This window comes from Centropristis striata, chromosome 3 (assembly GCF_030273125.1).
Source record: "Centropristis striata isolate RG_2023a ecotype Rhode Island chromosome 3, C.striata_1.0, whole genome shotgun sequence".
Classification (NCBI taxonomy): Eukaryota; Metazoa; Chordata; class Actinopteri; order Perciformes; family Serranidae; genus Centropristis; species Centropristis striata.
In genome coordinates this window covers 24,252,865-24,267,161 of record NC_081519.1, presented here as the reverse complement: position 1 = coordinate 24,267,161, position 14,297 = coordinate 24,252,865, and the positions used below count along the sequence as shown (strand labels likewise).

Genomic DNA, 14,297 nt, shown 5'->3' with positions numbered 1-14,297 from the left:
AATCTGATTATTCCACACTACTCCAGACTTATCAGAGCTCTGCAGGCAATTCACATGGGATAAAATATTATTTGCATGGATTAAATGGTTTGTTTTAGCCTAGTTGGATGCATTCAGTGTTATTTTCCCTCACTTAGCCTGCAGAAGATGTGAAAACAAACAAGCAATTGGCACTAAATATATTGGGGGGGTTTTTCTGTAGCAAGCGACATGCTTCTCTAAAAGATTTATACACAGTAACTGGAGAGTTTCTATACAACAAAGTCCAATAATCATGCATCTGTGAGAGTAACAGGACTTTCTAACAATGGGCTGGTGTGGCTTTTGTCGTCATCAATGGAGCGAGTGGTAACTGTTTAACCAGCCGGAGGTGTGATCAATTTTGCAAGACGGAGCTGCCAACAGAGCTGGGGATCCATAAAAATAATCAGACAGGTGATTAGGGCCAAAGAGGGATTTATGAATTCCTTTACAACCTCGCCACTACTCATTAACCCGTGAGAAAAACTTTGCTCTCATTTGCAGCACCTGTGGTCACATGACCTCGGGGCTGCGGGGCAGAACAGTTTATAAGGAGGCAGGTGGCTGGAGGGACGGCAGACACTGAGCTGAGCACCTGCTGAGCACATCAACAAGACTCCACTGCAAGACAAACTGCTGTTAACTGTCACCATGAAGGCCACACTCGCCACTATTGCTGTCCTCGTCCTCGCTCTCGGCTGCACCTCTGAGGCTGTGCAGGTTGAAGTAAGTGCATCATTTGACATTTCTGCACCACTGCTGGCTAAGACAATGCTATTGTTCATGCATTACTACAAAAAAAACACTTCTTGTGGATGAAAGCCACACTAAACCTGTGCAAACTTCTGCCACATGCTTTTGTTTTTTCACATTTTTTGAACTAATGCAAATCCTCAACTACTTTTAACACCAAACTCTGCCTTTTCCTTCCAGGAGAATGGATTGTCTTTCTCCCTGGAAGCCGTCAAGAGGCTCCAGGAGCTGACAGAGAGCAGCGTCGCTACAGGACAACAGAGCCCACGACTCCGGGCGAACACCGTGTCCCTGTGCGCCGACCCCATGCTGCCACAGGAGTTCCTGCACCTCTGCAGGCAGAGAGGAGCCTCTGCTTCCCTCGCCAGACTCGGTGAGAACTTTACACAGTGAACAACCAGTCCTCGTGATGGTATTTTCAGTGTTCCAAGTCATGAGCTTTGAGGTTTAGGTGATTAATAGTGTTTTCTTTTTAATTACAGCCATGGTTCCAATGGATGTGTGTGAGATCTGCGCCTTCGCTGCCTGCACCGGCTGCTAAACAAACCAGCAAGCCACAAACATCTCGCCCAGCTTATAACTTGTGATTATTTTTCCTCCCTTTCAAAACTTTTCAGGGAATTTCTAGTTTTATTTTATTTTTGTTTTGCCTGCAATGATGAAGCAATGACTTTCCTTCCCTGAACACAGAGGCTCAGACTCTGGCTATATAGATTTTTAAGTCGCTGTCAGATTAAACAAAACAAAAGACCCCAGGAGATTGGAAAAAAAAGAAAAAGAAACCTCAGATAAACTGAGGTGTGTTTGTTTCTTTGTTTGGAAACTGTTACTTTGTAGCCAATGTACCACTTTATTTTTCTGCTGACAGTTTCTTTATCATACATCTCATTGTTTTTCGAATTGACATTGTTTGTTACATTTCTGCCTTACGAAGCTTTGTACTGTATACGTATTTAAAAGAAAAGCTTTTTTTCATATTCTTCTTTTTTTATTAACATTGTTTTAAATAAAAAGCATTCACTGATAGATGATGTGTACATTGTGCTTAATTTTTCTAGCAAACTAGAAACACTATTCTCTATCTTGCTTTTATAAATACAATACATACTATAATACTATTTATATAATACTAGTGGTGGGAAAAGTATTCAGATCCCTTACTGCAGTAAAAGTACTAATATCACACTGTGAAATTACTCCACTGCAGTAAAAGTCCTGCATTCAAAGCTCACTGAAGTAAAGTACAAAAGTATCAGCATCAAAATGTACTTAAAGTATCAAAAGTAAAAGTACTCGAAATGGAGAATGGAGCCACTCAGATTGTTTTACATATATATTACAAATATATTATTTGACTATTTGTATTGACATATTTATGTAAGCAGTGTTTGATTCAGTTTTTTTTAAAAGGGCGGGGGGGGGGGGGGGGGGGGGGTATTTTAAATACTTAAAATATTATTATGAGGTTTAATAAAAAAAATAAAAAAAGTCTAATAGCTTTTAATTGATCATGTTTTTATGTTAAATCTCGACCTGAAAAGTAACTAAAGCTGTCAGCTAAATGTAGTGGAGTAAAAAGTTAAATATTTGCCTCAAAATGTAATTGAGTACAAGTATAAAGTTATATAAAATTAAATACTCAAGTAGAGTACAAGTACCTCTGTTACGGCCACTGACTTCCTCTAGCGTCTCTCTGGAGGATCAGTGTGTTTTCACCTCTCTGAGTGTTTCAGGTCCTGCCACGCCCCTCTCTGCATACCTCGTTCACCCACACCTAAGTGTGATCTGCTCTTCAGGGGAGCTGTGATCAACCTCCAGACCCAGTGATCTTCCCTCTCTTTGGCCGCGTTCAGACTGCAGGCGATTCAAATCAGATTCCTACTCAAATCCGATTTTTAGGGCTGACTGTCCACACTGTTTTTAGCAAGTGTCCAAATCAGATATGGCTCTGTTCAGACTGGGCCACATTATTGACTGATCTGACAGGTTGCTGTAGTAACGGCATCAGAGCGTCTCACGTCGTAACGGCGTGAGACGTCATATAATTGCAACGGCGACAACAACAACAACAACAACAACAAACATGATGGAGGCAGGTCACCTCAGTATATTGGCCTTATCACTGTCCAGTAGAGGTGCAGAACATCTCAGACGCACCAGGGGAGAAACCGGGCGGATGGACGCCCCCGTCGGGCCGCATGAGTCGGGCGCGGCTGCCTCATCTCCGCGCTGCCCGCGCTACGCATAGAGTGACGTCACGTGACAGTCAAAACCGATCTGAGTGTTTGGAGCGGTTCAGACTGAGAAGCATCTGTCCAAATGCGATTTGAAACTACCTCCCGAAGGTCGTTTCGATCCGGTCTGCAAAAATCGGATTTCATGTGATTTGTGACTGTTCAGACTTCAAAAGAGCCATCCAGTTCCAATCTGGATGGGCTAGAAATCGGATCTTGGCTGGCAGTCTGAACGCGGCCTTTCTCTCACCACTGACCTGCTTGGTTGACTGCTCACAGTTTTTGCTGTAGCTGCTCTTAAGCGTCTGTTAAAAAATTCTGTTTTTTTATTACAACTACATTGTGAGTCAACTTGTTTGCCTAGAGTGTCTGGAAGCCTGGTAGGGGTTCTCTGCCATTTTTGTTAACCCCTTCTCTCCTGTTTTTGCTTAGTTAGGGAGCTAAGCATTGTCTGTTATGTTTTGTAGGATTAGGTGAATCTTATTTTCCAGTTAGTGATTGACTTTTGTTATTTATTTTCGCCTTGGAGATCCTGACGATTTAGTTGCTTCCTTTTTCTGTCGTGTTTAGTTGGTTTATCTCTTTATTCGTTTGTCTGTAAATTAATATGATCATTATTGAAGCTGAGGGATGTTCCATCAAGGAAAAGCCTGTCTTATTTTGATAAGTCTCGCTAATTTAAGTGAGGGATGCGTTCCATCAAAGTGGCTTATGTGACTCCCCGCTCAGTAACCATGGTAACTTACACCACTGAACTAGCCTGCTCCAGGACAGGCAAACTGTCGAGCTTACTTTAGCTGTGTCAAGTTTTTGATGGGCAGAAAGTTTAGACTTTAGAGTTTGTTACAGTCTGGTTCAGACCTTTTTTCTCACAATATGACAAGGCATGAATTTACACATCTACTTCAGTCATTCTGTTGTTTAATTCATGCAACTTTTGTTTTGGAGTGAACCCTTTATTTGAAAGCTAAACATGTATAATTTAAGAAAAGTGTGCAAAAGTTTTTTAGTAGTACTTTATTCATTCATTTTGTTCTAGCTGTTAAAACAAAACAAAAAACATGCTAAATGCAGTCTAAACCAGGACCTTCTACTGGTAAAATGTATACTTACATCATTCTCTAGTTACTTTATCTCCAATTTAATTTATTACATTTTTAGCTTTTTGTCTTCATATCTGGTTTTTGGTTTTCAGTTCCTATAAGCATATGAAGCTTGCAGATCATGCTGACATCCTGTAAAAGAAAACGTGTCAAAGACTAGGCTTAGCTGATTATGTAGTTGCCAATTATTATTTAATTTCTCAGTTTCATCATTCCCTGCTGCTGTTCCAGCTGTGTCCTGCAGCAAGGTGCATGGTTATACACAATCTGGAGAATGAAGATACAGCCCAAACATGATTACGTTTTCACTCGTCCAAGTCCTTTTTTGGCTGTTCAGATTCCTCCTGTTGAAATGTAACAGAATAATTAGGACAGGGTAACTTCGCCAAGTTAGGCCAATTAACTGTACAGTACTGTACTGTACATTCATTATTATCCAATCTACTGATAATATAACCACTGTTACTGTATCTAATGATCTAATTGTTAATTAACAACTACAAATAACACAATAAGTAGGATTGATTACTCGTGCATTTTATCAGTCTGTATTTTTTTTTTCACCATGCCATCTCCCTGGCTCTGTTAATGGTAGTAGTATTGTCTGTTTTTGTGACCATCACTTTATATTCTTCATAAAGCTCCAACAGCATCGTTGGCTCTATCGCAGAGGAAAAATCAGCTGTTTTTCACCTCTTTTTGTGACCGTCACTTGATATTCTTCATAATTCTCCTTCAGCGCTGATTTTCACCACTTTTCGCAACATCTTATTGGCTGCCCCCGGCTGCTCCACGATCGATTAATACGGGCTGCTTATATACTCCAATGCCGGCTTGTCTAGCCTGGGTTGAGTTAGCGTTGACTAGACTTGCTGAGCTGCGTTAGTGAAACGGCTTTAGCCTCAAGTGAAAGTTGGTGTTAATTCTAACCAGGCTTTTTCAATGAAGCTGCAGTTTGCTTAGCCACGTTGATGGAACACCCCTCTGGAGTCCCAACGCACCTCATGTCACTATCAAGCAAAACAAAGAAAGCCAGGACTTTCACCCTGAGGACCGGGTTTCGTGTCCCATGTCAAAACATAAATTGACAATCTTTTATAACGCCTAACCAGGAACTTTTTTGCCCTTACCTTAGAGAAATTGTTTTGTAGCATAATCGCAAGGAAACACAGCCTTTTAATGAAACGTAACCATTTTCTTGGCTGATAACGACCTTCTCAACCAAGCAGGTGGAGCATCCAAAAAAAAGTGTGATTTTTCTGTGGGCACCTGACAGATGTAAATCAATATTTTCTGGCCTTTTTAACTCTGTTTCGGCCTCCTCCTGAAACTAGGTAATAGATTTCTTCATGTGTTCATCTATCTTCTACAGTTTGTTTGTCCAGTATGCAAACAGGGGGTCAACCAGAGTCTCTTTGCCTGTAAATGCATTGCATCATTTTGTATTCAAACCTTCGCCTTCTTTCCACCCTTAAATATATACGTCCATGTTCGATGTGGTGAATAATTTATTCTATGCATTTTCAACTGGCTGATTATGCAGATCTACTACTCAGTAGATTCTCCGCCTACCCGCTTACAGTCTTGAGGCCTGAAGGCATAAAATTTGTAATGATGAGTGTGCATATATTCATGAAAATATATGAATGTACATGAATATATATGGTACAATAGAGAGAAATTCCTGATATTTTTTCGTTTTGTGCTGTTGTTGTAGCTTTATATTAATCTTTTTATTGTGCTTACATAAACTAAATGCTTAGAACCCTAAATTCAGGTGTAATTGATATTTAATAGCCTTAAGAGACTTAGTATCTCTGCAGATTTGTATCTTGGCAGTGTGGAGAAGGATTTGAAATTAATTTGCACATGTATGAAAAGAGAAGAGCAGAACTTGTGCACACTTGTATTTGGGTGCGTAGGAGAAGACTATAGGCTGACAACGTGGAACAAAAACACTCCCACACACCATGTTCCATTCACCTGCAGCCACAGATTTAATAATGACTTTTCTGTGCACAGACCGTCATCAGGTTTGAAACGCTGTTATTAAATCTCATGCTGCAAATGAAAGTGACAGTGTGTGGGAGTCTATTTGTTTGACATATAAATGTATTGAAATATATGTATTTAAAAATGATAATACAGACCTATGACAGTTGCTTGTTAAATCTTTCTTTGCAGGGTGGAGTAACAATAGGATGTTAGATTATCGACATGCTGCTGCGTCCACTCTGATGCTCCATTTACTGTACACCCTGCAATCAGGTTAGTTACAGGTGATAATTATAGCTCCACATCTCACCACGTAATTATTGTCATTTTTCTACCATTGTTAAATGACACGTGAGCAACACATGAGGAGCCCTGAGCACATGTGAAGACTAAATGGGTGTTATCAGCAGTTATCATCATCATAGGTATGTTTTAACAGGGACCTGCTTTCCCCCTGTTGCATCAGAAACAAATGTATCTTTTTTACACAAATCTGTGGATGAAATGCCATAATGAAGTGTGCTTAAACTCCCTATTTCACCATTTTGTGTCTCCACAAACCACTCTGGACCTTTCCATTATTAATGAATTGGATTTATGTCCAGCACATCCTCTAATTGTCTAGTTTGGGACTTGTCCTATTGCTCTCATTCTTCTTTATGAAACTTCACATTTCAATATTTCTCTCTGTGTTTGTACAATATTTCACCAGCTTGGCACATTCACATGTTTAAGTCACTCAGTGTCTGGCTGTTAATTGGGGATTTTACCTATTTTTAGGTACAATAATGCAGTTTTTCTACTGTTCTCTATTTATTTATTATTCCTCCGTGTGCAATAATCTGTTTATCTATATTTGCACAACTGGCTCCACTTGCACTACTAGACACTTTATTCTTCTTTAATTATCTGTATATTTAGTATTTATTCTGTTATGTTTATCTTATTCTGCATTTTTGGGTCTTTTTTCATCCATTTGAATGTTATCAAATGATGAAATGGGCACTATCTGCAGTTATCACCATAATTATGGACAACTAAGAGCCTGCTCCACCTGCTGGTAGGCCAGTAGGTTGTTATCAGCCCATTCAATGGCCGCTTGCTGAAAACAAGGCAGGTATATTTAGTTAAAAAGCCACATTTCCTTCTTGAATATGCTACAAAACCACTTCTCTAAGGTTAGGGCAAAAATCCTTTTGGGCGTTGGCGTTGTAAAAGATAGTTTGGATTGTAAAATAAGTGCCGGAAGTGAAGGTGTTACAAGGGCGATAAAAGTACCAGAAGTGACATTGGTCAAGAAGAAAATCTTAAAATAAAAATATCAGCTTTTGTTTTCACAAGGGACAAGAACCCTGGTCTTCTGGGAGAAAGTGTTAGGTTTGTTTGAACCATTCAACTCTCCTTCCACCCATGGTTGAGCAAGTTTGGCAAATTGGGGCCTGATCCACCTGTTGGTCGGCCCAGTAGGTCGTTATCAGCACAAGAAGAGGTTTTGTAGAGTAATTGTAGGGAAACTGCAGCCTTATAACTAAACTTTACCGCTTTGTTTTCAGTGAACTATCATTGAATGGGATGATAAAAACCTTCTCAACCTGCCAGCAGGTCCCTACTTATCGATACTTACCATTCAACTGTGTGATAACATTCAAAATGGTTGCTTATTTTATATTTTTGTGTCTTTTACTCTAAAAGTCTTTATACTTTCTAATCCTAAACAGACATCTACAGTCATGGGAAAAATGATTAGACCACCCTTGTTTTCTTCAATTTCTGGTACAACTAAAGGTACATTTGTTTGGACAAATATAATGATAACAACAAAAAATGTTCATAAGAGTTTAATTTAAGAGCTGATATCTAGACATTTTCCATGGTTTACTTGATGTGAAAATGTCTAGATATCAGCTCTTAAATTAAACTCCTATCAGCTATTTTTGTTATCATTATATTTGTCCAAACAAATGTACCTTTAGTTGTACCAGACATTAAAATAAACAAGAAATTGAAGAAAACAAGGGTGATCTAATATTTTTTTTAGTTACTTTCTTGTATCTTGTACCAGACATTTCCTTTCAGTCATGATCTTTTCCTTGAGAACTCATCAGTTTAGAGTTTATATGTGAACTTAGAGCTTTACTGTGATTATGTGTTTGAATGTCTTCCTGCAAGAATAAGAGTTAAGAGTTATATAATTTAAATTAAAATCAATGAAAGTCCGCCAGACTTTAATGATTTTCCAAACAATGCTGTCTAGTTACATTGTAGCTTTTCATTAACGGCTATTGTGCTTGTGTTCCAGTATCATAATGCAAAAAGTACTTGAGTGTCAAACAATCTGATAATATGTTAATTTATAGGTTTATATTTATATTCTGGTGATGTTTTCAGGCTTTGTTTCTTTCATACCAATCATAGCTGCAACAGTTCTTTTTATCTCCTGTCTCTTTAGTCAGTTGAAGAAAGTTTGGCCATAATACAAAGATGTCTGTCTCAAAGTTTGAAAAGAAAAAGAAATATACAAGAAAGACGTTTTGATTTCTTCTTTTAACCAGGCGAGCGCTTAAAACCGCTTAAACACCTGGTCAATATTGCTCCTTTGAAGTAATTTCTGAAACAGTGTCTCTGTGGTGACACAGTCAGGATAAAAGTCTTTGTTGATGGACATATTTGATGTTGACGTCACACTTTCGCCTCTTATCTGCTGTCAAACTTTTTCTGGAAAGAGCTGCTCTTTCTCACCCTGTGACGCAAGCATCTAACTTCTGAACATTTTGAAACGTGGGAGTTAAAGTATCTTTTGATTTAACCATTTCAGCATTTTGAAGTTTATGGGGTGGAAAAACTTTTATACCAAGGTGCATTAAGGTTCTCGGTGTGTTTTTCCAACTGTAAATAAAAAAGTTTCCAATTGCACCTGGAAAGCGTCACAATTTGTAATATCCCACCAGTGCAAACAAGTGAACCTATATGGCTCAGCTCTGTACGTATATGGCCTCTTCCTTATCAGACAGCTCTGTGACAAATATCTGTGGGAGAGAGACAGGAGCTGAGATTTATAAAGTGTCGCAAAGGCTTTGGTTCGTTTGTTTGAAACCCAAAGTCAATAATGGAATATCACGCTGACGGAGGAAACCCCAGAGATAGAGGTTGTAAACAACTTTAGAGCATAGTAAACTAAAGTAAACTAAAAAAGAGGATCCAGAGCGCTTTCAGTGCGTGAGCCTTTGGTTATCTCTGACCAGTCAGGGCCCCCCTACCTTTACTCCCTCTCCCCACCACGCCGTCTTTGTTAATAAATCACTCACCGAGCTGCCCAGATGCCTTATAAGAAGCAGTGCAGATCTACAGCAGCCACAGAAGACTCATTCTCTCAACTGAGAAGCATCTTGCATCATCTGAAAATGAGAGTGCTCAGTGTCGTCCTTGTCTTGGTGCTGTGTGCCTGCACAGGAGCTCTGGGTGTGCAGGTTAAAGTGAGTATTATTCATTCTTGGAGACACTGTCAACAATTTTTAACAAGTTTTTCTTTCCTTTTTTAACTTTGTACCCTGTTTTGCTCTGTTTTTGTGCTTACTAAATGCATTTTAGAAATAGTAACTGACACCAAGGGGTTCTTTTTGGGGTGTTGTCAGACTGATTTGGGGATGTGTCTCACCTGCTATAACTTAAAAAGGGCTTAAAACTTTTTTGTTCAGGCAGGCATTTTTAGGTTGTCCTTAGATGTTTTTATTATTGTCTCTGCACCTTAATCACCTCCCTTAGCTGTTTTCTTTAATCTACTTTATTACCTGTGTCTTTTATCTACTGCTGATTTTAACGTGTCTGATTTTTCTCTTAATCTTTTGTTTATTTTATTTCTGGTTTCTGTAGCACTTTGAGATTTCTTTATGAAAAGTGCTTTACAAATAAAATGTATTATTATAATAATAATATAATAATAATAATAATAATAATAAATCATGCATTATAACACTAACAATTTCAGTCAAGTTCTCTCTTCCCTGCAAAGCCACAACCAAACAGAACTTGTTATTCCATGAAAATGTTTTATTCTGCTTTTATTGAGTCTGTACTTTCCTTTAATGTTATCATCTCAGTCTTAAAAACAGACATCTCAGTCTTAAAAACAAAAACAAACTGGATGAAATGGTCAGGCTGTGTTGTAAAATAACTGGTGTTTATCTTCAGTAACTATATGAAGAAAGGCTCATCTCTAAGGCTCAGACCATTGTTTCTGACTCTATTAACCCCTTGCATGCTGAGTTCCAGCTGCTTCCTTCAGGGTGAAGGATGCTAAATGCAGCATCAATAGTTTCAGACTCTCTTTTGTCCCATCTGCTATTGCCGCTCTTAACAAGCAATGATGTCAGGACGTTATGCTTCTTATAATCCTACTAGATTTACCAGTGAGCGACAATTTGGAGCTATGTTGTTTGCACTTTTGCACTTGTGTGTGTATGTTGTACTTGTATTTTATGTCTTTTGTCTTATACTACTGTCTGTAAATCAAATTGCCCCTCTGGGACATTAAAGTTTTACCTTACCTAACCATTACAAGACCAGCAGCTTCTCTTCCTTTGTCCAAAATTCTCCTTCACTTGTACGATTTGCAGGATTTCTCTCATCCCTCACAGTTCTTTTCGTTCTCTTCCCTACCAGGTTGGAGACATGACTTTCCCCTTGGAGGCAGTGAAGCAGCTGAAGGAGCTGACGGACTTAGACGACAACGTGAGCCCTCACCTCGCCGAGACCAGCATCGTAGCCGTGTGCAGCAACCCCATCCTGCCGCAGGTCTTTCGGCCAGTGTGTCAGGAGAGGGGAGCGGGCATTGTCTTCTCTACACTAAGTAAGTGTTGTATTATATTTGAAAATTATAAGAAGATTGCCAATGTGATCTTATTCGCTGTAGCTCTGTCCTTTCACAGACAGGCATGAGACAGGGCAATGTGTTCTCACAATATGTGATCTTGTTTAGGTTAGATACACGCCTGTTACAACTACACACACATACACATTGTGTATCACAACCTTCGAAGAGACTTGAACAGCTGTTGGCCTGTCCATGTCATAGGTAACTGGCCAAAAGGACTCCGTTTGCATGTAAGACCAACTTCTCTAGATGAATGAAAATGTGAATAATTACAGAGATCGGGGCTCATTCTGACTGGGATCCTGCAGAGCTGAGTCAGTCTGAGTCCTGTATAACTTTACCTGTGACCTAATAAAAGGCCTGCTGCATTGAGACCAGACGTGTTTTCTCTGGGCTTCCAATTTACGGACCTGAAAGAGAGACCTTTACGTAAGCCAATGAGAAATAAACAAATGCACTTTTATGTAATTTGATGCCGATGTTGGTGCCAAAATAGAGCTCTTTTCATGTGTTAAAATGCAGAATTGGCACAATTTAAATGGGCACTGAACTCGTATTTTACAAACCTATGACTGAGTTCTGGTGTGCTAGAGAGACCAGACAGCACAACTCTGGTCTACAGCAAAATAGAGACAGCTTTCCTGGCAGCGATAGGCTGAATCAGCAATGTGTGAAGCCGTTCTGCAAGAGCTTGAATGAACAAAGTAACAAACATTGATTTATATGCAAAACTCCTGAACTACAGCTTTCATTTTTACACCAACCCGTACTGACACAAGTTCAACCTTCTCATCTAACTCACAGCAAGAACGCAAATTAGCACATTTCCCAAAATGTCAAATTATTCCCTTGATAACACTGGCTCTACCCCCTACTGAAGCGGCTGTTAAGTGAGCATCAGTGTCAACATTTGGCTTGAGTCAAACTCCTACACAAAGGCTCTTTGAGACACTGTTTAATGAACACTTTTATTACTCAAACTTTGGATAAAATGCTTTGACAACAAGGCCACAGCTAGTTCAAATGAAATTCACTGTTTACACATTGTATTATACACACCCTGCAACTGCTGCACCATAAAGTGTCTCTGGAATGATAATGCCAGAGAGGAGGCCTATGAAAAGCTGTTCAAATAGTCTTTGGGGGTTATTAAAGCTCGTTAGACACAGACGGCACCCTTGTCGCTGTATTGAGAAGGATACAGACACAGATCCCATTATCAATATTAGCAGCATTTCACAAAACTGAAAATCTGGCCCTTGGGTGGTACACAAACACATTTAGGTCAGATAAATATTTATGTTTCCTTTTTTTTCTCCTTGCACTTTCCAGTGTTTATGATCACGCCTGTGGATCCATGTGAAATATGCGCCTACCCCGCCTGCACTGGGTGTATGATCTAAGACTGCCATCTGCTAGAAACACAAAGTCGACTGAGAGCCTCTGGGGCTGTCGTCCTCCACAAGTCTTCCCCATTTATATGTATGAACTTTGGCAAAACACGTCCCGTCACGTAGCAGCCGAGCTCCACGGCTCTTATGGCTTAGTGGTCCACTTACTCCATTTTAATAGGTAAATAAGTTATTTATCTTTTTTATATGTGTTGGTAGATGCTGATGATACAAACATATATCCTCTGTTCCGTAGTGCTTGCTTTTATATTGAACTTTATAATAAAAAATGTATTTTCTTTGCATCCTTGGAAGCAGTTTTTTTTGTTTTTAGAGAATACAGTCAGTGGTCAACTCAGATTGTTTTAAATATTCCAAATATATTATCAGATTATTATTATTATTATTATTGATGCATTTATGTAAGCAACATTTAAATTTTCTACCGGTGGGGCTCATTTTAACTACTTAATTTACTATTATGAGGTTTCATTAAAACAATGCATCATGTTTTTTTTTTAATGTCAAATCTCCACCTTAAAAGTAACTAAAGCTGTCAGCTAAATGTAGTGGAGTAAAAAGTACAATATTGCCTCTACATGTACTGCAGTAGAAGTATAAAGTTACATAAAATGGCAATACCCAAGTAAAATACAAGTAGCTCAAAATTAAAGTGCAGTACTTGAGTAAATGTACTTAGTTACATTCCACCACTGACAAACACACACAAAGGGAGTGCTCTTTTTCAAAGCTACTGAATGGAGGGAAAAAAGGGAATTAAGTTGAGTCTAATGAAATCAGATGGCAACATTAAAGTAAGTGAAAATGGATATGATACAATGTAAAACTTTTCAGTGAAAATTAACAATAAATGATATGATGGTATTCTCTTAATTTTCTGCTGTAATCACATGTTGTTCTCCAGATTGCATTGCACTATACAGTATGACATGAAATGACATCAATGCAGTAGAATATTGTTTAGATTTCAAAGTCAATTTACATCTAATCTTTTCAAAGTGTCACTAACTCTGCTCTTCAAATCAAAGATTGTCTATCTAAAAGATGAATTCCACACCGGGCTGCAAAGCTGATAATCTGCAGAGATCAAATATATAAAATAATACCACTATTATATAATGTCTTGACCTAGATGTTAACAATACTTTTGCTTTGTTATACGCAGGCAGTTTGCTGTTTGTGTTGTTCAACATACAATACAATACAAGTTTATTCAAAGTGCATTTAAAAACAACAGCGTTGACCAAAGCGCTGCACAACAATAAGCATTGAATTACAAAATACAGACCGTTAACACAGATTTAAAGAGAAGAATTCAGACCACAAAAGCAACCCATTTAAACAGGCAGTGTAGGGGCCAGTGTGATCTGTAGGGGGAGCTCATTCCAGAGTTTGGGGGCCACGACAGTAAAAGCTATGTCACCTCTCTGCTTTAGTGCAGAAGACTAGACAGGTAAGAGGGGGCCAATCCAGTAAGAGCCTTACAAGTGAATAATAAAATCTTAAAATGAATCCTAAATGATACAGGGAGCCAGTGTAGGGACTTTAAGATCAGGGAAAAACGTGCTCTGGCCTACGTGCTCCAGTTAGTCGTCGAGCAGCCACATTTTGGACTAACTGGAGTCTTGATATGGAAGACTGAGAGACACCAACAAGAAAAACCTGTGAACAGGTGTCTGAAATTCCATGAATTATCATCCGACAGGACATCCAATTAGAGCAGCTAATTTATGTAGCAGCAAATAAGAAATGTGGGCTAAATTAATGACATCAGTCATCAGGATGCGCTCCGCTTCACAGCCATCAGGTGGCACACATGGCCATCCATCAAAAGCATTTAAAGCTGCTCTGCTGTCTGCATTGTGTTTGGCTGCATCTATAAACCTGAAAGAAATGTGAGTTTGACTGA

At 38.9% G+C, this 14,297-nt stretch overlaps 2 protein-coding genes across 2 annotated transcripts; both read left to right on the top strand.

Moving 5' to 3' along the window:
- Nucleotides 1-652: 652 nt before the first annotated feature.
- Nucleotides 653-1,800, top strand: si:ch211-220m17.5 (guanylin family protein). Its single transcript, XM_059329942.1, has 3 exons — nt 653-747; nt 955-1,147; nt 1,257-1,800. The coding sequence occupies exons 1-3, from the start codon at nt 673-675 to the stop codon at nt 1,313-1,315; spliced, it is 327 nt and encodes a 108-aa protein (XP_059185925.1). The 5' UTR covers nt 653-672; the 3' UTR covers nt 1,316-1,800.
- A 7,619-nt stretch (nt 1,801-9,419) lies between these two features.
- On the top strand, nt 9,420-12,835 carry LOC131968837 (guanylin-like). The gene is made up of 3 exons (XM_059329879.1): nt 9,420-9,579; nt 10,766-10,952; nt 12,309-12,835. Exons 1-3 carry the CDS (start codon nt 9,424-9,426, stop codon nt 12,377-12,379), a joined length of 414 nt encoding a protein of 137 aa, XP_059185862.1. The 5' UTR covers nt 9,420-9,423; the 3' UTR covers nt 12,380-12,835.
- The last annotated feature ends 1,462 nt before the right edge of the window (nt 12,836-14,297 follow it).

Excerpts from the sequence above, each read along its gene's own strand:
- si:ch211-220m17.5 (XM_059329942.1), top strand. The coding sequence starts at position 673 with ATGAAGGCCACACTCGCCACTATTGCTGTCCTCGTCCTCGCTCTCGGC. Across the intron at positions 748-954 it reads CTGAGGCTGTGCAGGTTGAA|GAGAATGGATTGTCTTTCTC; the intron begins GTAAGTGCATCA and ends TTTTCCTTCCAG. Across the intron at positions 1,148-1,256 it reads TGCTTCCCTCGCCAGACTCG|CCATGGTTCCAATGGATGTG; the intron begins GTGAGAACTTTA and ends TTTTAATTACAG.
- LOC131968837 (XM_059329879.1), top strand. The coding sequence starts at position 9,424 with ATGCCTTATAAGAAGCAGTGCAGATCTACAGCAGCCACAGAAGACTCA. Across the intron at positions 9,580-10,765 it reads CTCTGGGTGTGCAGGTTAAA|GTTGGAGACATGACTTTCCC; the intron begins GTGAGTATTATT and ends CTTCCCTACCAG. Across the intron at positions 10,953-12,308 it reads CATTGTCTTCTCTACACTAA|TGTTTATGATCACGCCTGTG; the intron begins GTAAGTGTTGTA and ends TGCACTTTCCAG.